Here is a 23,781-nt window from a genome sequence, read left to right as displayed (position 1 = left end):
TAATAATAGCATCTCAACAATATGAACAAACAACAAATTAAACATTGAAACATCTCAACAAAATTCCTAAAATCAAAGCCCAAACTTAATTTCAACAAAATCACAAAATTATAATTTAATCTCTAAGTAAATCCTAGAATATTCAATTTTAAATTAAAACTATAATTAAAGATATACAGAAAATGAGAGAATTAGAAAATACTTCTTGTTGTAGAAAGGAGAGGAGATGATTTTGCCAAGTTGCCCACTGCCCAGCCAGTATAATAGGAATATGCAGCAAATAGAGCGGGGGAAAAGAGGTTGTTGTGGTCGCTATAGAATAGAAGAGATAAACAAGCTGTGCCAAAAGAGAAAAGACAAAATATATGGGACCACTTCCTCTTGGAAGTTGGATGGGCAACGTGTTTATATTGGATTAGCTTTTAAGTTTTTAAATTTGGCCTGCCCTTATAACATATATAGGTTTTAAAAATTAAAAAAAACTTTGGAATGAGCGAGCACCCATCCTGCCCCTTACACAGATCCGCCACTAGGTGTGATGGAAACATATTTAATACAAAAAAATATATAAGATAAAGTAAAAGTGTACTTTTTCCTTTTACCAAACACTTTAACAGAAAAGGCATTTCAACATAATGCCTTTTTTAGTTATTATACACAACTCATAACACTTTCACACAAATATTTACCAAACACTCAGAAACTTATTATTATACAAACAACACTTCACCAAACTGTTTACTCTCACAGCCAAACTGAGAGCGATTATTTTTATATTACAGTAATACCAAACTGGCCCTTAATCCATGATCAGTAATTAAGGACATAATTAGCCGGCAGCAATGCGGGCACTACGCAGTACAACAGTCTCCACGGTTAGCCCTGGCCCGATCCCAATCAGAACTCCCCATTCCAGCCCTTCACCAGTCGTGGCTTTTCCTTCCTCCATTGACTTCTTCCTCATCTCATCGAGAATAAACAGAACAGATGGAGATCCCATGTTCCCATACTCCCTCAATACATGCCTAGTTGCTCTCAGCTTCCCCTCATTCAGACCCAGTTTTTCTTCAACCTTGTCTAAAATGGCCGGTCCACCAGGGTGGATGCTATAGAACAACGAGTTCCAATCATTATTTATCCCATCAATTTCGCTAAACCCTTTTACGAAAATCTCCTCAATGTTTGCACCAATGAACTTTGGCACATCTGGTGAAAGATAATACTCGCAACCCATTTCACGGAAGTGTACCACCACGCCATGCTCCGAGAATGGGACAATAGTCTCTCTCGTTGATATAATCTCATACACCTGCCGTTCGTTCATTTTGGGGTCAGGATTAGCACCGACAATTAAAGCCGACGCACCATCTGCAAACAAAGCCTGTCCTACCAAAACATCCACATGGCTCTCAGTGGGTGCTTGAAAATACATATTTGTGATCTCACAGCACACCACCAGAACGCGTGCGCTGGGGTTGTTTTCTGCGATGTCTTTGGCAAGACGTAGGGCAGTCCCACCAGCGAAGCAGCCTTGTACGTAGATCATGAATCTGTTCACAGAGGGGTCAAGGCCGAGGAGCTTGACCAGTTGAAAGTCGGCGCCAGGCATGTCGACGTAGGAAGATGTGCAGAAGATGAGATGGGTGATGTTTGAAATGGGCTGGCCCCACTCTTCGATGGCCTTCAATGCCGCTTCCTTGCCAAGTTTGGGTACCTCTGGAATCAACATGTCCTGACGTGGATCCAGTGAGGGTGCCTTGTAGCGACATATGTTTGGGTTTGCCTTTAGGATCTCTTCCGTGATGTGTAGATAACGCTTCTTTACCATTGATTTTTCACCTGTTAATTACCAAATTTCATAAAAGTATCCACAGTTATCCTCCCACTTAATTTTACTAACTATGCTCTATTCGTCACATTTATTACCGTACCCTAGTGGCCCTCATTTTTCAAAATGAAAGAAGAAAAATCTGTTCCCTATTGCCTTTTCACGTTTTATTTCACTCATGTACATGTATATCTAATCTATTTATCAATAATAATAAAGTTTTTCTATTTAAATCCTACACTTCTCTTTGTTCACTCCATATTAAAAGTTCACTCTAACTTGTAATTCAAATTTTCACAATTTCTAAAAAAACTCCACTATCTTCTCAAACTAGCCCTAAATACACATCCAACAGACAAAATAAAAATAAAAAACTCATCAACCCCACACTACTTAAAGAGATAAAAACACTGTTGTCAACTATTCAATATATAGTTATAGATATATATATATATACACACACACACAGAGTGAGCTTCGGTTGAAGATCATCTTATTTGAGGGACACCCCTGTAGTGCCCACTCTGCATTGTTTTTCACTAATCCAAACTGTCTATTTTTTAGATATTCATTTAAAGATCATCTTTATAAAAAATCACTTGAATCCGATATCATTTGACCACTCAATTGAAATATTGAAATTTTAGTACTTTTTTAAAGCATCATGTTCATTGATTTTGTAGGACACAATTTGATGTCGAAACGGTTTCCAATTTGTCTAATTTTTTGCAATGATGATCTATGAATGTAGACTTTAAAAATTGTTGGTTTGTATCGTTGAAAAAAAATTCGTAGGGGACCCTAAAAGGCGTCCTTCAATAGAAGGGGACTATATATATCTCCCAACATTGTCATTTTCAGATGGGTTAACTTATCGCATGATATTTGGAAGACGTCCCAAATCTGAATGCCCTGCTAATTAATAAATCATAAATCACTTAGTGCATTATATAATTTTATTAATTAGTATGAATTGATACATTAATTTTATGCATGCATATACGTGTTGTACAAAAAGTACCACTTACATATGCGCTTGAACTTGTCCTTCAATTCTGTCATATGGTCGCTATTGGTCACTCGGAATAGGAAATCAGGATAATCTTGTTGGTAGTAACAGTTGGCTGGGTTTGCCGTACCAATGGCTAGTATTGCCGCAGGACTCTTGGCTTCAATCTTACTCGCAGACATCGCTGGCCGTATATAGGGTTGGTTGCATTGGATGGGTTCAAAACTGGAAACAAAAAGGCTAAGAGGCGTTTGATGGTTGCAAAATAAGATGAAAGAAGTATTGATAATAGATGACCATTCTTTGTAAGTTATATAGATAATAGATGACAGATATGAGATTTAATATTGTCAAGTAGGGCCGCTAGGGCAGATCCGAATCTCAATTATTTTAACCTAACATTTGGATTTGTACTAATAAGAGGAACCAGATTTGATGGATAGTTAAGCTTTTAAATTACCTTAAATGTTTGTCACGATAAATTTAAGAAAAACCACCTACTAACTAAGAGAAACCAAAAGAAAAAAAAAACTAAAAAATGTTACTTTATACTTCAATTCAAATGCTTTCACAATAAATTTAATAAAGATTAAGAATCACAGCCAAGAGCAAGTTGCTGTGAATCCTAAAACTAAAATATATTACTTTTTGCAATGAATGGGTTAGGATAAATTCGGCGCGAGGAAAAACAATAAGCTGGCCTATATAATATCAGGGAGATTGTCCAATAAGTATTTTATATTAAGGATTGGTTACATACTTATAATCTTAGCCGTTAGATTGCATTCATTAAATGTGTTGACAGTTTATTAGATGCAATTCAACAATCGAGATTAGATGTAACTAATCCTTCACTTAAATACTTATTGGAGAATGTCTCTATAATACCAAGTTGATGAAATCAACAAAATAGAAAGTGATCTCGTAATTATTGATGAAATTGGACTTGAGTGGTAGTTAAGACTAGTTGATGAGGTAGTTAAGACTGGTTGATGTAGAATCCTCCAACAAATTCAGATACTTTTTTAAGTTTTAATTTGAACGTGCTTAATCTAAAATGATAATAAAATCACCACCCTAGTGAGATTTCCCAACTAGATAAGGTAATTATTCCTTCTCATGTTTTTGTCTGTCATTCCCTGTCCTTTACTTAATTTTTTGATACCTAGCATCTTACTTAACCCTACTTTAATAGAGTTATTCCTACTCTCACTTAACCCTACTTTAATAGAGTTATTCCTATTCTAATTATCTCTTAATAAAACTAAAATAATTAAGTATATCAACTCCTCCACCCCTCTCCCTCTCTCTTCCGAGTCCAATTTTCATGTTACCAAATCCCCTGTGGCCCCTTGTTTCCTCCTTAGTTTTGTGACATGTGGCACACAACTTAACACTAATTTAACTTTGTTAACTCTCTTCATCCCTTTATTTTTAAAAAAATCATTAAAATATATTAAAATACATGTTCGACATAAGAAATTGAAGTGAATAAAAAAATTCCCAGCACACGATGACCATCCAACCCCAGCAGCGGCAACCCTCTCTCCTCAACAACCCAGCCAAGCATCCCTTTCCCCCCTCTTTCTCATCAAATTTCTAGCCTAATAGACCATATTTACGTCCTTTGACTCAGATCGTCCATCAACCTTATGGATTGTTCTTCCTTTGATGAAGCAATCTTGGGAAAAGTCAAGGTCGCGATGGAGCAGAGCGCAGGAATGTCGAGCTCACAATGAAGCTTGACAGCCTCTTCGATGCACAAGACATTTAGATTCTAGATCTGGTGCGGCACTATGAAGGGAGAGAGAGGAGAAAAGGAGGGTGTGCTTGTTGAAATAAAGGGACCACAATAATTGAAGGCATACATGGATCTATATCTGTTGGCACTGCAAGGTGGGTGGTGGAGAAGATGAAGGGACTGTGCTTGAGAATAAAATTATTTTAATATTTTAATATTTTAATATTCTAATATTGTTTAATATAAATAACAATTAATAGAGTTCCCACTGCTGGGGTTGGGTTGTGGAGGATAGGGGTTTCCGCCATTGGGATTGGGTGGTGGTCGTGTACTGGGTGGCTATTGAAGCTACTGACATAGAAAGTAAAGACAACGTTTTACTAAAATTGTTGTAATGTTAACTGCTAACACCACAAACTATTCTTAATCAGCGTCATATAATTTTACTAGAATCCATGTCGGTAGATTAGTAATCAACGTCGTATTAATGCAATATACCACGACGGTAAAAATAAATTTCTCGACATATGACGTCCTCATGTGCAACATCCCGACCCAAAATTTAATTATTCTTTAATTAAATTAAATTAATAAATTCTGAAATTACAATTTTGCTCCTAAGGATAAGGTCATTTTGGTCACTTTTTAATCCAGAAGGATTTTGGAGAAACAAATGGAACCATGACGTAGATTGTGTCGCGTTGAGTCCGTAGACACGTAGTGGGCTCAAATCGGAGTTATGACGAGGAAATTGTGATCTACGAAAATGAAGTGGCACAATCGTAATTTTGGAGAAGTCAAAATTTAAAATACCCCAAATCAGATTTTCCACGCCTAGACCTTAAGTTTCCCACATCTGATCATTTTGTAACTCCCACACTTATTCCCTCCTCTTCACAAGTCTGAACCTTGATAACTCTCACACAAACACAAAGTTTTCACATCTCATTCTCTTCAAAGCTGAGAGCTCCAGCTCTCCTTCTTCACGTCAGTCTTGTTAACGGCTTCGAAACCCATATCTTCTCAGCTCGAAATGAAATATTTCCTTCTTCGAACTTGTTTATCTGCGTGTCTACTAGAACATATAAAAAATTGAGCCCAATCGAAGAAGATTAGTTACCTAAAACGCAGTTTGAGTACAAGCTGTTAGTCACAGCCTGATTTTCTGCGTAAGCTCCGATTTGTCCTTGCATGTCTATTTCCACGGTCTTTTGGTGAAGTAGTCTTCATCAAACTTGTCCCTCTATTCAATATCTACAACATATCCAAAATTCAAGGAAATCGAAGATTTCTATCTACCTGAAATCGTGTTCAAGGTGAGACTAGTCTCCACTTTCGTTCTGTTTTCTGGTTTCACTCCAGTGCGGCATTATTCACTCTTTCATGTGGACTTCTTCTGATATAATAGCATCGTTCCTTTCATCAAAGTTGTTCATCTATGTCTTGGCTATAATATTTCAAAATTGGGGCTTAATCCAAGAAGTGTAGTCATCTCAAAGCGTGTTGAAGTGTCACCTGCTCATTCCTGGCTGCTGTACTGATGTAGGCTCGAATTCTTTCTTGCATGTCAATTTCTGTTTATCATTGGACAATAGTTTCTCCATAATAACTGTTCCTTCATTAGAGAACTATTACATATCCAAAATTCACAGCAACTGGAGTTCTCTAACCATCTGAAATCTTGTTAAAGTTTAGTAAGTCCTCTGTTCTGCTGTTTTAACTCTACAGGAACTTATTCACTATTAGACGTCGATTTCCCTTGCTCAAATGACTAAGATTGATTCTTCAATGTTGTTCAGCTTTCTGTTCTCTACAACATATCCAAAGATGGTGGCCATACAACTAGTTTAGGCCACTCGGACCTAGTATAACTGAAACAAGCTCCTCTCTTCTTATCAAGTGTTGTTTGGTAGTCTTGTGGCGGCGCGTGGGCCACTTTGTGGTGGGCCATTGGATCCTAAAATGATCCTCATGTCTTCCGGAGCATGACAAGATGCTTGGATATAGGGCGTTATCTGCATTCGATATGTTCGGACTGTTGGATCAACTCCAATTTCATATATGTTGATCTACGCACCTCTAGGATCATATAGGAATTCGCGTATCGTGAATCGGAGTTCTGGATGCTTCGATTCAATGAGTTAAAGATTAGATTAAACAGTAACTGTCTCATCATGCAATCCCGAGCGATCTGACCGTTTGATTTGGACCAAACTTGCAAGACATGTATAATAAACGTTGTTAAACCCGTAGGAACTTTCGGATCAGAAAACGAAGGTTGTGGGCCCCGCAGGCCTAGTTGACCCAATTTATAAAGTTTGACCACGCAGTTGACTGCACGTCTTCCAAGGCTAACCCATCATCCGAAACATGTAATTGGACCTTACGAACTTCTTGTTCGATGTACACACACTTGAAATCCCAAGAAACTAGGATTTTATTTAAAGTTCTAGTTCGACGTATCTTATGTTAATCTTGTCCTCGTATTCTAAAATAAGTACTCCGATTACTTGTACTCAGTAGGCTGGACCCTCTCAGGGTCAAGCAACGTGGGACTACTAGTGTGTGGACTTTGTTTTCAAATAATAAGCATTATTTTATGACGGAAAAACTATGCATAATGATTTAATGGTTCATTGAATCTATTATATAATTAATATAGTTGAAACTTGATATTTTTGTAAAGTAATTGCAATATATATGGGTTTTGGCATGTTGCGAGTATATTGAGTTGATATATATTATTTTCGAGAATTTCTATCTATGTTTAGTTATGTGTGGGGTACGTGGGGTGTTGGTAATGAGATTATGGAAAGAGAGTGGACTATAGTTTATGTCAGTTTGAAGTGCTATAAGCACTACCCTATGTACCTCCCCGAATTTGGAAATTATGGATTGGAAATTGGGAACTATGGATATTCAGATATGTCAGAACTCGGGCACCCTTGAGGAGGTGTTTCGTAGACCCTTAGCGGGGTTAGTCTGAGTGCGTAGGACTTATCACAGGTGCACAAGTATTGAGAATTCTGTTGTGCATGCTGGTGAGCTTAGTCCCAGTTAGACGGCTCGTTCTCTAGCCACATGGTCAATTGAAGATTCTTTCATATGGACTAGTCAATCAATCCCCCGGTTGAATTGTTTCTCCGGTACAAACTTGGTAGTGGTCATCATAAGGATTTGGGTTATCATGAGCTCTCTTCTCCTCCTGATCAGATGCAGTCTATTTTAGATGATGATAAGAATGGTCTCTTGAGGCCTAGATTTGTTTCTGTGTAATCTTTTTGGTTTGGGCTTTGCCCCCTATTTTACCCAAAAAAAGAAGAAGAAGATAACGAGTTCAACTATAGATATTCATAAGTTTTGTCGAAATCATTCATGGACCCAGGAATTAATGTGACCCTCCACTACATACTATCCGTTTTGGCGGAGCAATTACGCGATGTCCAATTCGATCCCAACCAACACTGTCCAGTACACCTACAACTATGGGATAATGTTTTATTTATCGACATGTTATGGGCAATGATATCATCAACACCTTATCATTGCTATGCAACAATACTGAATACATAGAATCAAACAAGACAGACTATGAAACAATACTGACTCATAGAGACAGAAAAATTTACTTAGTTTGACACCCAAAGACAAAAATGATTAAGCCATTATGTTCGTTTAGAGGTCAAATTGAGCAATCTAAATTAAAAAGATATGCCAGAGGGAGCATAGCAGAGCTTATCAATGAAATCCCTCACCTCCTTAACCAAAAAAGAGGACTCCTTGAGCTCAGGAAAAGCGTAAAATCCATGAAACGAATTTGGGTACTCAATCAAGTAAGCTTCTTTCCCAGACTTCTTCAACCCCTCGTAGTATCTCCTTTGCCAGTCTTGCAACAGATCAAACCCTCCCACGAAAACAATCGTCGCCGGAAACTTCACCCCCAAGACATCCTTTGATTCCGGCCCAAACACATTCGCCGCCGCGTGGTCTCTATCCGACCCCTCCGGCAAAAATGTCTTCCAGTACCAGTCAGTCTGCCCCAAAGAAAGCACCAAACCCTTCGAAAGCCTTGTCTCCGATTCAGTCCTTTCTTTCCCACCAAAAAACGGCTGTATCGCTATAAGTCCTACAACCCTCATCTTGCCAAACTCATGATGATCGCTCGCCTTGATGGCCACGTGGTGGGCCAGGTTGCCACCTGCGCTGTCTCCGGCGAGGAAACACCGGGTGATGTCAACGTTGTTGAGATCAAACCCGTCAATTGTTGTTTGGTCGATGAATTTCAGCACGTCGAAGCCGTCCTCGTATTGGGAGGGATAAATATGCTCCGGAGCGAGGCGGTAGTTGACGGAGACGACCACGGCGGGGAGCTCTGCGGAGAGCCGTTTGCAAAGGTCATCGTAGGGTTTTGAGTTAGCAGAAAATAATGCGAAGCCACCGCCGTGAAAGTAGATTATAAGCGGGAGCTTGGCGGAGGGGCTGGTCGTGGTGGTGGTGATGGCGGCGGAGGGAATGTAGAGGCGAAACCAGAGGTTGCGAGTGGGGTCCACCATCACGTCACAGGTTTTGACGTGGTTGTTGGGTTTGCTTGACGGAGAGGCTTTGAGGTCGAATAGGCTAATGAGACGGCGGTTGATGGTGCCATTGGAGCGGCGGACGGTGTTGAGGACGGTGGTGAGGAGGGAGAGTAAGAGGCGGACCTTGCATGGAAGGTCGGGCGGCGACGTTGGGTGGGGTTTTGTCATTGTAATTTCAAATAATAATAGCAAGAGAGGAAGAATGATAGATATTATTAGGATTCTCTGGTGCATCAATTGCATCGCGTTTTCTAGACAAGAAACAAACTGGCGATTGCTGTCTTGTTAATTTGGATTCTCTGGTTTTTTTGTAATTTTTTTTTTTTTTGTATTTGTTTTGTTGTGCTTTCTTTTTCAGGAGAAGGAGGGGTTTTTTAATGAAGGTGTTTTTTTTCGATGTAATCAAGGTCACTTGTTTTCTGCTGTGAAAAAAGCACACTTTGCCATAGACGCAATTTTCTGCGTGTTTAATCATCTTTAGTTTGAAATTAGGATATCAACATTTAATGGTAGAAAGGGTTTATTATTTAAACAGAAAACACGAAGATCATCAAGCTAATTCTAAATTAAATCTACACAAAACGAGACGAATACAATTCATCTTTTAATTTCTACACAATAGAAGTTTCAATATATCTATCTCCCAATATATATACCTCAAATGTGAATGCATCTTTATTTTCGTATCTATGTATATATTAAAAAAAATTAATTAATTACAATAAACCCCTAAACTATAAGGGTCATTACAAACTCATACCCAACGTCAACACAAACTTAACAAATCTTTCAAAAGTCAGGCGGCGACATTGTTTGGGATGGGGACGGGGGGTGTTGATGGTTCCATTGGAGCCGCGGACGGTGTTGATGACGATGGTAAGGAGGGAGAGTAAGAGGCGGACCTTGCATGGAAGGTCAGGCGGCGACGTTGGGGGGCGTTTTGTCATTGTGCTATCATTATTAGGATTCTCTTGTACATCAATTGCATCGCATTTTCAAGACAAGAAACAAACTGATGATTGCCGTCTTGTTAATTTGGATTCTCCGGCTTTTTGGTTTTTTTTTTTGTATTTGTTTTGTTGTGCTTTCTTTTTCAGGAGGAGGGGTTTTTAATGAAGGTGTTTTTTTTCGATGTAATCAAGGTCACTTGTTTTCTGCTGTGAAAAAAGCACACTTTGCCATAGACGCAATTTTCTGCATGTTTAATCATCTTTAGTTTGAAATTAGGATATCAACATTTAATTAATTGGAAATCATCAAGCCAATTCTAAATCAATCTACACAAAACGTGACGAACACAATTCTCATCTTTTAATTTCTACACAATAAAAGTTTCAATATATCTATCTCCCAATATATATATGCCTCAAATGTGAATGCATCTTTATTTTCGTATTATGTATACATTTTTAAAAAAAAATTTAATTACAGTAAACCCCTAAGTGGCATTACCTCATACCCAACGATTGACCAATTTGACCAGTACACAAACTTAACAAATCTTTCAAAAGCCGACGTTGTTTGGGATGGGGAGGAGGGGGGGGGGGGTGGTTGATGGTGCCATTCTAAATCAAATCTATTGTGCTATCACATCAAACGTGACAAACACGATGTAATTCATCTTTTAATTTCTACACAGTTTGAAATTAGGAAAACATTTAATTGTTTTATTATTTAAACAGAAAACACAAAGATCATCAAGCCAATTCTAAATCAAATCTACACAAAACGAGACAACACAATTCATCTTTTAATTTCTACACAATAAAAGTTTCAATATAGACAAATTGTATCCATCTCCCAATATATATGCCTCAAATGTGAATGCATCTTTATTTTCGTATCTATGTATATATTAAAAAATATATATTAATTATAGTAAACCCCTAAATTATAAGGGTCATTACAAACTCATACCCAATGTTTATTGACCAGTTTGACCAATACACAAACTCAACAAAATCTTCCAAAATACACCCTCCTTTAGGTAAAGCGTTAAAAATTCTGTTAATTGTTGATGTGTCAAAATAGGATTCCTGTTTTAAGCTGATGTGGCATCCATGTAGACTGAAAAATGAATAAAATATTCCTTTATTTTATAAATTAATTAAAAAATTAAAATAAAATTATAAAAAAATAAAATTAGAAAAACTAACCCCCCCTAAAAAAAAAAACCAGCCCAACCCAGGTTTTTTGTAAAATCATAAAATTTAAATAAAATAAAATAAAATATCCCACCGCAACACACCCCATACTCCCCCCCGCCTTGTCCATCAAACCCAAAGCATCGACAGCCAATACATCGTCAGGTCCAGGACTCTAGTTGCATTTCCATCCAAATTCAATCAAAAAAATAGATACATGAGAAACAACGTAAACCCTGCCTTTGATGTTTTTAACCATTCAAGTCAATGGAGAACATATACCCGCCTCCTAAACTGACTTTGAAGCCTTTCCTCTCAGTTGGTCTCCAAACACTATTGCACAATCCAAAATCCAAGGAAACAAAGGAGGAAAAAAAAAAAAAAAAGGCTCAGATTCTCTCCCTATAATTAGCGGCACACCCAGGAATTTTTTAGCAGAGGTGCAATTTTTAAAAACTACGAGCTCAAAAAAAAAAAAAAAGACAAATAAACATCCTTATCATTTAAAAAATATTAATGTTATTCATAATTAATTAAAAAAATAACATTACAATTAACCTACAATTGTTGCCGACAAGGCTTCATATCATGAAAACATCTCATTATATTTGGATTACTAATACAAGAAAAAACATTTTTCTCAATGTAAACAACCAAGCTATCACTCAACCATTGATTCCCCATTTTGTTATGCTATGGTGTTTTCACAATATTCGTAGCTGAAAAAGCTCTCTCAACCGAAGCAGTTGCAACAGGTAAAACTAAAGTCAATGTAAGAAGTAAATACATATAGTTGTATATTCTACTCCTTCCTGTATTCACCAATTTTTCTGCCAGATCAGTAATTCCATTCAATGATGAAAACTTTGTCATGCTCTGCATATCAACAATATAAAGCCCAAGTTGATCTTCAAGCTTCATGAGGTCTCGGTCATTAAATTCTTGAGGGTAAAATTTAGTCCAAATGAAGTATTTTTTTTGTTTGTCAAAAGCTACAAAATTATAAGCCAGACTCAAACATACCATACAAAGAAGCAATTCAGTATTTACCTCAGTGAAGCGATTATTCAATTCCACTAGTTGCTTACCAATGATAGTAAGAAATAGGTCCACACGATAATAATGGCTGGTTTGTGATTTTCTGAGCTTTACGTCTTGATCTCCCTTGTGGTACAAATAAATCATCCATGTTAGGAACGTCAATATCATTGTTGCCACAAAATATTGATACTTCGCCAAGCAAATCATCAAAGTCATCATCCCTCACGGATTGTAGCTTTTGCTTACATCTTTGGACCAACATCATCGCATTCACAATATCTTGGTCTTTCTTTTGTAATGCCTTTGACAAATCATTTGTGATTCCCAATATAAATCTCATCAAATATAGGTGAAACACAAAGTGAAAAGTTTGTATTTCTTTCAACAACCTATTTGCTTCACCTAAATTATCTTGGTTGACATCATCAACAATCCATTCAAGCACCTTCACCACGGGATAAAACATAGTATTAATACCAAGTAAAGTATCATAATGTGAGTTCCAACGTGTATATCACAAGGACCTTTGAGAGTGGTTTATTGATTTAACCCTCGCACCATTTCAAGATCATCAATTTCAAGAGCTTTCATAATATCTTTTTGTTGTTGCTGTCTAAGTGCATCACGACACTTACACGATGCTCCAATAATATTAACCACACTACTAGCCGTTGTGAAGAAAGTAGCAATGTTTTCATTTCTCTTAGCCATGCTTTATATATATATATATATATATATATATATATATATATCATCGCTTTAAATGGTCCACGTCGTTTTGGCCAAAGGCGTCGTTAAAAGAAACAAGAGCGCGCTGTGTGCACCAGCCGCAATGCAAAGCCAAATGGTTTGCGCATTTCATCGAACATGTAGTGTGCGTAGCTGGTCTGAAGGAGAGGTGCAACTCCAATAGCTCTAATGGAGTTTTCCGGCCACCAGAGGTGCAAGTGCACCTCCTTGTGCTTGCACAGGTCTACTAGTGCCTGTAATAAACCCTACATCCTCTCAGTCGAAATCTAGAAGAGGATGATGGCGGTGTCCATACAGCAACCACTGAGCCATCTATGGGACACGATGCTCCACCTCACCAAGTCCGCTCAAGACAAGAACAACGATCTACTCCTCTGCGTGGTTCAGCTCAACTCGGCCGCTATGGCCTTGCCCTCCATCGAGCTCGCACACCTCAAAAGTCTGCCAAAAACCCAAATCTGGGTTCACTTCATAGGGGGGAAGGGAGATAGAGATATAGAGGGTGGAGGATGAGTTGGGGTTCATGGTTGTTGAAGAGAGAAGGGGGAAGGTGTTGTATCAGCCATGGGGGGTTAATGCCAGAGAAAGGAACCCAGCCTCCCAACACCCATCACCAACACAAATCCCCAACGCAACCTCCCTTCTGGCCTCTCCTCCATTGCCTGGTCAAATCTAGTGGAGAGAGAGAGAGAGAGAGAGAGAGAGAGAGCGGGGGGTGGATCTGGGTGCGTCGTGTCGGGAAAGAGTGTGGGAGGTGGTGAATCGAGGTGGTGGGGTGGTTACTGAAGATGAGATCGGGATTGGAGAAAATGATGAGGGTAGGGTTTTCTAGGCTTGGTTTGATTTTGATTTTGATTTTTACTATTTTATTTTTTAATTTTTTTTATTTTGCTATTTTGTTCTTTAAGATATTTTTTTTTGGGTTACTTTTTCTAATTTTATTTTTTATACATTTGATTTAACAAATTTTAAATTAATTTATAAAATAAAGGAATAGTTTACTAATTTTTTAGTCTATGTGGATGTCACGTCAGCTTAAAACAAGAACCCTATTTTACCACATCAGCAGTTAACATAATTTATAATGGTTTACCTAACTGAGGGTGTATTTTGAAAGGTTTTGTGAAGTTTGTGTACTGGTTGAACCAATCAATAAGTGTTAGGTATGAGTTTGTAATAGCCCACATAGTTTGGGGGATTTAATTGTAGTTAATTCTTTAAAAATATATATATATATATATTAAATGACTAAAGTTAAAACTCAATATGATACGATTTTAATATTAAAAATATATGCATACATAGGTTGCTAGGGAAGTGTATTCACCCTTTGCACCCAAGTTTGAATACATCTCCTCATAAATTACATAATTAAAATAATTTAAACTAACACTTGTATTAAAAAGTATATAATATATATCAAACGATGAAAATTTATTAACCCATTTTATTTATTAGAATTTCTAAACATCCACCTTATTCTCATGAGAACTCTTTTTTTTCTTTTTCTTTTTTTTTTCTTTTTCATTTTTTGTTCTGAACTTATGATGCTTAGAAATATGACTTTATGAGTAAAATATTTTCATTGTATTGGAGGAGAAGGTTATTAGATTCATTTTTGGACATATAATTTGGGTTTTACTTTGGGAATCTAGTGAAAAACCCAAAAGAAGTAGCCTGCTCTTAAACAAATCTAAAATATTTTCAAAAAGACAAAAATCTCTTATCTTCAACACTAGAGACATGAAAGTCATAGGCTTAAAACATGTGAATATTTTGTCTTTATTCACATTTTAAAGGAGCAACAATGTTAGCAATAGTGTTTTGTTCTTTTGTGCATATTTTTTAGTGCCCTTTGTCTTAGTTTGTATGTAGATTCATTTGTTTTTGTTAGTGAGCATGTGAAGTGTGAAGATGCTTGTGAAGAGTGTTATATGTAAGTTCAAAGAGATAGAGAGAAGAGAAGTGCTTCATCCTTAGCCAAGAAGTGAAGTCGGTTAATGGTGTATATAGTTCCAAGCTCCGAAGAGAGAAGTATATACCTGAGAATAAAAATCTATGTACTTTCTCCTTTAGCTTTCAATCAATAAAACTCATTTTGTTCATATACTTTCTCTTATTACAAATATTCTTCATACATTCTCTTATTTTGACCACTATTAATACGTCGTTACTACCCCGACGACTGTTAATACTTAGACTGCATATGTACTGTTATTACTCAGGGCTAACAATTCCAGCAACAAAAGCAATTTAGTAAGCCTTTTTTTCTTTTTATTTTGGTTTTCTTAGTAGACTTCTTGTCCAAAATAGGGAAACACTTTTATAATTACATTATTGTCTTGCTAAATTGACGATCAATACTTTGCTTGAGCACTTGGTCATGTTCGATATTTATCATAACAACAACTAGATGTCTGTTAGAGAGCCTCTGAGTTCTGCTCAATAAACCCTTTAAGTTTGGCGTCTTTGCAGTTCCATGTTCTAGTTGTTCGAGGCATGATATTTGGTTGTTACTTTGGCCTTTTGAGACCTTGACCGAGACCCTGCTGAAATTTGGTATCAAAGCTTTAGTTTCGCTCCTTAATAATATAATTATAACAGTAAAGTATCTTGAGAACATAAGTCACCCAACACAATTGATAAAAACCAACATGTTATAACCTATTAAAATTTTCTGAATTTACTAGAATCACCAGTTAAGAACAGTGAACTCTTTGCATGTTTGGACTTTGGTGGATACCTATTAGAATAAAAGAAAGATTATAAGAATTGAGAAGGCAAAAAGTTGCATACCAAACGGTAATTAGGAATCTAGAAGAATTTATAAGATCACTAGAAGTAAGTAATTATCTCATAAGGAAATTAGACGTACAAAATAGCATAATAAGGAAACAATATCATTTAGAATTTTGTAAAGAATCTATAGAAGGCATTCCAAGAGCATTTGGGCATGCTAAAAGAAAAAGGTAGACTTAGATAGATTTTAAATTATATGATTCAGTATCTTAATTTAGAAATTAGTGAACAACAAAAGAGAAAATTAACTTTAAATAATAATAATATATTAGTTTTTTATTTTCCACAAAAAGAACATAAATATGTATTACACAGCAGTAACAATCTCTTAAAAAATAATATAGTTGATCTTTTAATTAGTAAGGCATAAAGTGTAAAATTTGTACATAATAAACATAATTAAATAATTAAATAGTTATTAGAATATTTTCAGAAAAATTCCCTAAAAACAATTAGACAAAATTTAGATTATATAACATCCCAATTAGAAGATAATAATAAGAATATTCAAATATTTCTTAGCAAGAAAGAAATCAAAGACTTCATAGATCTTATATAGATAGTAAGCCAAAACAAGTAGAACTTCAATCATTAGAGATAATTGAGCAATTAAAAATAGAGGTCCAAAAAATACAATTAGTACAAAAAATATTAATTGAACAAGTAGAAAAGTTACATAAAAAAATGGATAGACTTTTAGTTTAATGACATATTCGAAAATCAATAATAAATATATCAAAGCATTAGAAGAGGTTGGTAAATTAGATAACGGACTAGTAGGCCTTATATAATTTACAAAATATGTAGTAAGTAGTAATATCCTTATAAAAAAATAATTTAATTATCCAATTAATATTAAATTTAGCAGAAAAATAGATCAATTAGAAGAACAAATAGCATAAATCAATCAAATAGTGCACAATACTACTTCCACACTACCTAAAGGATTAATTAATAAATTAGAAAACTTAACTTTAGGAAATAATCCTCATATAAGAAAAAATAGAATAAATCCATTTGATTATAAATGGAATTCTGTAGGAGAAAAGGAAAAGAAATAATTAGAATAGAAGATATATACCCTAGTGAAAAAGAAGCACAAGAATTTCTTAGAAAAGGTTTTGAAAAATCCCAGAAAAGAATAATAATTTGTATCAATTAAGAAGATTTGAAAAAAAAAAAAAAAAACATAGTATTGTAAGTAGCATTAGTCAAACATGAAGTATGTTGTATAGAGAAAGAAGTAATTTAATAAACATATTAAAATTAGCATAAGAACAAAAAATTACAACATGAAAGTTAAATATAAAATTTTAAGGTTTTTTTTTTAAAAAAAAAAATTTATAAAAGGAAGAAATTTCATTCGCAACTGACAAGAGATGTACATGAGCCATAATATGGACCCTGGTCTTTATAGTTTTGATTTACCCCCACCTTGTGTTTGTGATACCCTCTCTACTAATACTTGCCGTTTGGCTAGACTTAGAATAATTTCTAGGCAAAACGATACTTATAGTCCCTGTGGTTTCCAACTTTTACTACTAAAGTCCCTGTGGTTTCAATTTCGTTACTTTTACCACTGTGGTTTAAGAATCCAAGCAATTCGAGGACAATTTTCAATTTCCGTTGGATTCCTTTTAGCTCTGTTAGGGCATCAGCTGTTGCCGTTTAGTTATTGAATAAGTTGAGGGGCATCAAGGTAAAATCCCCTGTAATTCAGCACAGCTGCTCAATTTAACAGCCAAAGCCAATGTGCTTTGACTTGTTGAGTTGGGTCTCTTTGAAATCCCGCCCCCATTGCTTCTCAGTGGAAAGCTTTGGTTCTTCTCCCACATGTGATTGGAGGCAAGTAGGTTCATGCGTTTTCTGGCATATGCTTTGTCTGGTTTTGCAAGGTCTTTGATGTTGGAAGAAGATGAAGCCTCTGCCAGACTCGCGAAGGACTTGGATTTGTAGTGATAGAATTTTGAGATCCATCTCCTGCATTAAAAACCCATTTCATCAGTCAAAACTTCCAGATCAAACAAGAAAAAAAAAACCAGCTCATATTACACAAACAATTACAATTTACAACGAACCCAAATTAGAAACTTCTCTAAAACGACATGAATTTGACCTTTTGATTTAACCAATCAAGACAAACGTATAGATTGATTAATAAAGTTGTAATTTTGTGTAATGAATCGTTTTCTTTCATAAGATTTAGAGAAAACCCAAAAGCAAAATCATTAAAAAAAAACTAAAACAAAATTGCAGATAAGAAATTAAATGAATCTAGTTGAACTGCTGCTAACCTCATAGGTAAAACCTCCTCCAACGCGTTCATCATATCCAAAGGACCTTTATACGAGCTTTGAGCCTCATAATTCTAGCCGTCACCGCTCCCAGACTCATCATCGCTGTTATTCCAGATCGACGACGACGTTGTCGAAGAAACCGCAGCCTCGTTCGGGGGGGACTTTCCGACGAATCGAAGAGCAACCCACATGCGACCAACCCAGACGAGGGCGCGCGATGTCGATCCTAGTACTACTACTATCCAAGCTTTGAATTACATGAGATTTTACCTTAATGCCCCTCAACTTATTCAGTAACTAACGGCAACAGCTGATGCCCTAACAGAGTTAAAAGGAATATGACGGAAATTGAAATTTGTCCTCGAATTGCTTGGGTTCTTAAACCACAGTGGCAAAAGTGACGAAATTGAAACCACATGGACCTTAGTGGTAAAAATTGGAAACCACAGGGACTACAAATGTCATTTTGCCTAATTTCTATGTAGTTTTCTTTGTTTTTTTTACTTTTTAAAAAATGGAATTTATTCATAAAATCAAAGTATTGTACATAAAATGACATGAAACAGTGGCCTTGTTAAAACCGGCATAAGGGACAAACCTCAAGGTAAGAAAGAGTACCACACATGTCATAGAATAACAAGAGAGTCTGAAACAGTCATGCAAGACCACTACTAGAGCAAGATAAAATAAAACAACAAACTGACACATAGACCTTCGACGCAAAGCCCTTCGTCGAGAACACTAGAACACAATTCAATTGTCAAAAAATCCTACTATGAAATCGTAGTCCTTTGCATAGCCACAAGACAATGAGAACGTCTGACAGAGAACACAATAAGCTAAGAAGAAAGCAAACAACCACTAAGCATACCATCTCCAGCCACCTCCAATAGCAATTGGCAATGAAAGAAGAGAAATTTGCAAGGAACAACACAAAGAAGAGACTAACCCTGCAAATAGGCCAGGAAAGAAAATAAAAATAAAAAATTCACCCAACCACTCCGTATCATCTCAACACTGACAAAGAAACCTCCTATGAAAACATAGTCCTTGAGACAGGCAAAAAATCAAAGATCAGTTAAGGGGAGGACAAAGAAAACACCACGCAACAATAAGAAAACTGGCCTAGCCACTTAACCTGAACATGGGGATCAGGCATAAGAGCATTCGTTGGACGCCAAGCCCACGAATGCTCCAAGAACACATTAAGGAAGGCATCTAGGAGACTCATGTAGGGGACTTTTCTTCAGCAGCTATAAATGGCTGGTAAAGGGCATCAAATTGTCCCTTTGTCCGAGTTCGAAAATTAAGCCCCAAAAATTCTTCGAAAGGGCAGTAGAGCCTTAGGAAGCATCTTGGTTACCTTCACCAACTAAAACAACATTTACTTACAGATAATTTATGCATGCTTACAAATAAAATTTTGAGCTTGGCATGAGAGGCATGTGGCATGAAAGCAAAATCAACATGAGTTTAGCACTAAGAGAAAATTTAGGCTTACTTTGAGGGAAAAGGAAGTGTTAGGGTAAGAAAGGAGAAGTTTCGTGAGAGATTTGGCCAAGAAAGAGGAAAATAGGGAGCAGAGTTCTTAAGCTCGACGATGCTCTGTGCGGAAGAGAAGAATGGAGAAGAAAGGTGAATAGTGCAGAGGTTGCCCGGTTTTTGCAAGTCGAGAGAAAGCTTGCTCTCCGAATCTGAGTTGGATTTGTTAGGTAGGAGAGGCTTCATTTTATAGCCGCTGGAAACCATCACTTCCCAATAAACCCTAATGGCTTCTATCCATTTTGGCCAAGCTTTTCCCTTCCTTTCTCATCTCCCTCCTTGGCTTTTCACATTTTGATGAAATCCTTTCTGTCTATTTGCACCAGATCAAAGTTTTTTGAAGCTCAATGCCCTTTTTCCCTGTTTCAATGGCGACTTCCATTCCAGCCATCTCTTTTATTGCTTTCTTCTCTTTTTTCCATAGCCAAGTTGATGAGAAAATGAGTTGGGATATATATACTGGTTCGAAGGGTGCTTCTAGAACTCACAGGCTAATATTCTTTGGTTCATTGAATGTTTCTTGCTTGGAACTTGCTCCCCATGTGCTGGAATCTCCAGTGACTCATTCAATGAACCTACAAACCTTCTCTACGTGGCTTCTATTTTTCTAGCAAGGGGCTGAGGATTTTGTGGCTTATTTTGGAGTTTTGTATGGGCCAAGATGGTTCCTTAAGTAAGTGGGCTATTTTTATTAAACATTGGGCTTTTTGGTTGAGTCAATAGGCTATTTGGGCTATTTCTTCTCCCTTGTGCTCACCCACATGTTTGGGCCAAAGAAATGGGCTTGAGTCTCGAGGCTCCCAAGCAACCCGAGACTTTCCATTTCTAGGCCCATCAATGGGCCCCATGTTGATTTATTACCATTCATACCACAACTCACTCAAGCAAGCCCCGTGCATTTGAGTGGTTTGGGCCCACTTAGGCTTGTAGCGTGGTTGGGTGTGAAATAAAGATTTTGTGTTTGGCATGTTTTAATTTTATCGTCATTGGGAAGGACTGCGATGTTTAATTTCGACATGGGCTTGTAGAGCTGGTATATTTTATCTCAACCCCTAGCATGGTGAATTTATTTAGCATGGCACGTGAACTATAACTCGCGTGTGGCGGGTTTTCGTGTACTCCGCTTTACGCTTTTTCTTAATGGAGTGTCGTTTTGGGCTGATAATTTAATCGGGCCCAACCATGGATTTTTTGGGCCTCAACAACTCCATTGGGCCAATCTCCACAGGTTTGTCAGGAAGGACACCAATATCACCCGAATTCGCAGTTCCCATTACAGAGTAACCAGCCAAACCCATAAAGATAGGTAAAATGATGCTACCCAACAACCCTAGTAGCCAAAAATCTAGTCCAACGTTGTGAAAAGGAGGATCAAAGCCATAGACCCTAGGTGAAGAGCCACCCAAGCCAAATCTCTGGACAACAACCGTCTTCTCCTGAAGGTAAGGCTTGAGATCGCAGATCGGACGACAGAGGGGGTGTGAGAAAATCACCTCCACCATGACCGCCAACTTCAACGAAGCAGCTTGCACTATGACCGTTGTTGACTTGGAGACTGTCGACACAATAGCACTAGTAGACCAGCTGAAACTACCATATCAGGGAAAGACCTAGAGACTCCGACGCATCGAGGACAAAGAGAATGATGAAACCAATGCCCAATATATGAGAGTGACAACAACAACGCCAACATCCAAAGTCGAAGAGAGGAGTGACGACAACAACTCATCGTGTTAGAAAAACAGCAACAACTTGACGTGGAAGAAAAGTGACTCAATGCTGTCAAGTCAAGGAGGGTGACGATGGCAACTGAACGTGGATGAAAACGAGCGTGGTTAGGCCGAGGAGGGGATACCGGCTAAACATGAAAAATCTAAACCCTAATATTTGATGCACGACTTTCCTTGAGCGACCCCATTGTTCGTGTAGTTTTCTTTTTGCTTGGCCTCTGGGCCTCTGTACCAAAAAAAAACATAATAAATAAAAGGTAGTCGGAGGTTAGGATATGAGTATGACACTGATATACCGAATGCATTCTTAGATTCCCTCACAACCTTTGCATTGAGCAGACCCTCTCTCTCTCTCTCTCTCCAATGGCTTCCTCTCCTCGTCTTCATAATCTTATTAAGAGCCAATATAGCCCAGTTCCCTTGTATTGTATTCACCCTCACCCTCTCAACAAACCATGGTGGATCTTGCCATCTTTCGATCAGCAACCAAACTCATTCTTGGATCCTTTGCTTTTGAGTAGATCTGCTTGGCATGGGGCATTAAAGCTGATATGAAAAAGCTTCAGCGCACAATGTCCACCATCAAAGATGTCTTCTTGTATTGGAGATGGAATAGATTTACTGTAAACTAGTCAAAATTACCTAATTAGATGAGATGCTTCTTCTTATTCCCCCTTTTTTTCTCATCCAAAACTACCAAATTTACTTGCGTATAAGCATAATTTGTTTAGAGAGATCATTACTCTCATATGGTATTATTAATTTACGCTTTATAATTAATATGAATGAATGACATGTTGATATGTGAATGCATGCGTTTTATAAAGTAGATTGAAACTGTTAATGTCCGAAATTGGTCATAACATAAATAAATGTGAAGTGGTAGATGATGTGTGAAACCACCTTACATTCCACATGTGTTGATTAGGTACACTCAAACAAATATTTCGCAAGAGAAGACTTAGAGGTCGCCTCGTATCCGCTCATTGTTACTTTTTTTTATAAAAAAATCAATCAGAAAAGATGAATGCAAATGAGCCTGGAAAAGACAAGATCAACGTCCCATCTGCTTTTAAGAGAGATATGCTTAACTTTAATAAAGCAGAATTATTTCATCTTTTTAGCAAAAGCTAGGTTAAGCAGAATTATCACTATTCAAACCAGGGCAATCATTAAGCCAAGAGGGCCCGTTTCCAACCAGTACGATCAGGTCTCTAAGCACGAAGAATCAACTCAACTGCGCACGAAGACTGACTTAATAAAGCAGAAAGCGTAGTGCACGAAGACTGCTCATAGTTCATAGGGCATCCTATCATCAATAAGCTTGAGTTATGGCGGACTACAATCCGGACTCAGAGGGAACCTATACATATCTTTAGTACCAGGACTTTAGTTTCTTCAGACAGAGACAAGATTGATATTAATTTGATAATTCTCTAACTTCTACTCCTCCATATTTGGCTACTATTTGTAGGAGTATGTACTCAATATTATTTGGTGCTAATTAACTATGGTTTAATGAGAGCGAGCTACTTGAGTTTGTGAATAATTCATACACTTCAAAGAGGATATTGCGTCATAAATAAGCTTGAGACATGATCAATCTGGTTGATGAAGTATCAATTGAGTTGAGGTTAATTTCTTTATGTATTCTAAGACCTTTTTCTTTTTCATTTTTTTAAGAAGAATTTTCTCTTTCATTAAGTAGATGTTTTATGAAACAATAGGTCTCGCATCTGCAGTGGCTTTAAACATGTTTTATTAGGATCTTCACATACACCATTCATTATAACCGTGTTCTGGTTGTAGGGCTTTTTCTTCCGGCAGCTGTAAATGGGCTGGGATGCCGTAAAGAGCAGATGGATGAAGTTATTCCTTGTACCTGAGTTCAAAGATCAAGCCCCAAGAATGCTTCGAAAGGATAGTGAAGCCTTAGGAAACACATTGGTTACCTTCACCAACAAAAATAACAACAGCTTACAGATAAATTCTTGGCTTTGCATGAGAAGTTTGTGGCATGAGAGTTGAGCATTCATGAGTTTAGCATGAGAGAGAGAAATGGTTGCGATTTCCTATGAGAAACAGAAATTTTAAGGCATGGGGGAAGAGATTCTAAGAGGATTCGTTGAGGAGAGAGAGGGGGATAGGGATGAGGGCAATGGGTGTTTTGCTGGCAGCTTGACAGAGGCTCTGTCAAGTGTTAGAACAGCCTGCCAAGAGGAAAAACTAAGAAGGAGGGAGATGAACTGAGCATGAAATTGCTGGGTTTTGGAAGTAAGAGAGGAAGCTTGCTCTCTGGTTGTGGTTGTGGTTGTGGTTAGTG

General features: G+C 37.2%; 2 protein-coding genes and 2 pseudogenes across 2 annotated transcripts; all 4 read right to left on the bottom strand.

Moving 5' to 3' along the window:
- Positions 1–549: 549 nt before the first annotated feature.
- On the bottom strand, positions 550–3,122 carry LOC103326885 (3,5-dihydroxybiphenyl synthase-like). The gene is made up of 2 exons (XM_008229138.3): positions 2,857–3,122; positions 550–1,839 (listed from the first exon to the last, which is right to left on the bottom strand). The coding sequence occupies exons 1-2, from the start codon at positions 3,017–3,019 to the stop codon at positions 830–832; spliced, it is 1,173 nt and encodes a 390-aa protein (XP_008227360.2). The 5' UTR covers positions 3,020–3,122; the 3' UTR covers positions 550–829.
- A 4,932-nt stretch (positions 3,123–8,054) lies between these two features.
- LOC103326868 (putative carboxylesterase 18 pseudogene) lies at positions 8,055–9,590 on the bottom strand (annotated as a pseudogene).
- Positions 9,591–11,992: 2,402 nt separating this feature from the next.
- On the bottom strand, positions 11,993–13,051 carry LOC148919079 (uncharacterized). Its single transcript, XM_089048782.1, has 3 exons — positions 12,899–13,051; positions 12,452–12,785; positions 11,993–12,291 (listed from the first exon to the last, which is right to left on the bottom strand). Exons 1-3 carry the CDS (start codon positions 13,049–13,051, stop codon positions 11,993–11,995), a joined length of 786 nt encoding a protein of 261 aa, XP_088904908.1.
- Positions 13,052–17,578: 4,527 nt separating this feature from the next.
- On the bottom strand, positions 17,579–21,230 carry LOC148919078 (uncharacterized; annotated as a pseudogene).
- Positions 21,231–23,781: the final 2,551 nt, after the last annotated feature.

The sequence above is a fragment of the Prunus mume genome, linkage group LG3 (assembly GCF_029339155.1).
Source record: "Prunus mume cultivar Tortuosa linkage group LG3, ASM2933915v1, whole genome shotgun sequence".
Taxonomy (NCBI): domain Eukaryota; kingdom Viridiplantae; phylum Streptophyta; class Magnoliopsida; order Rosales; family Rosaceae; genus Prunus; species Prunus mume.
The sequence above is the reverse complement of the archived record's forward strand: the minus strand, read 5'-3'. Positions and strand labels throughout refer to the sequence as shown.

What these genes read in the sequence shown, in the direction of transcription:
- LOC103326885 (XM_008229138.3), bottom strand. Translation starts at nt 3,019, where the DNA reads ATGTCTGCGAGTAAGATTGAAGCCAAGAGTCCTGCGGCAATACTAGCC. An exon ending in GGACAAGTTCAAGCGCATAT is followed by an intron (nt 1,840 to 2,856) that starts GTAAGTGGTACT and finishes GGTAATTAACAG; the next exon opens with GTGAAAAATCAATGGTAAAG.
- LOC148919079 (XM_089048782.1), bottom strand. Translation starts at nt 13,051, where the DNA reads ATGGCTAAGAGAAATGAAAACATTGCTACTTTCTTCACAACGGCTAGT. An exon ending in AAATTGATGATCTTGAAATG is followed by an intron (nt 12,786 to 12,898) that starts GTGCGAGGGTTA and finishes CCCGTGGTGAAG; the next exon opens with GTGCTTGAATGGATTGTTGA. An exon ending in ACCACAAGGGAGATCAAGAC is followed by an intron (nt 12,292 to 12,451) that starts GTAAAGCTCAGA and finishes ATAATTTTGTAG; the next exon opens with CTTTTGACAAACAAAAAAAA.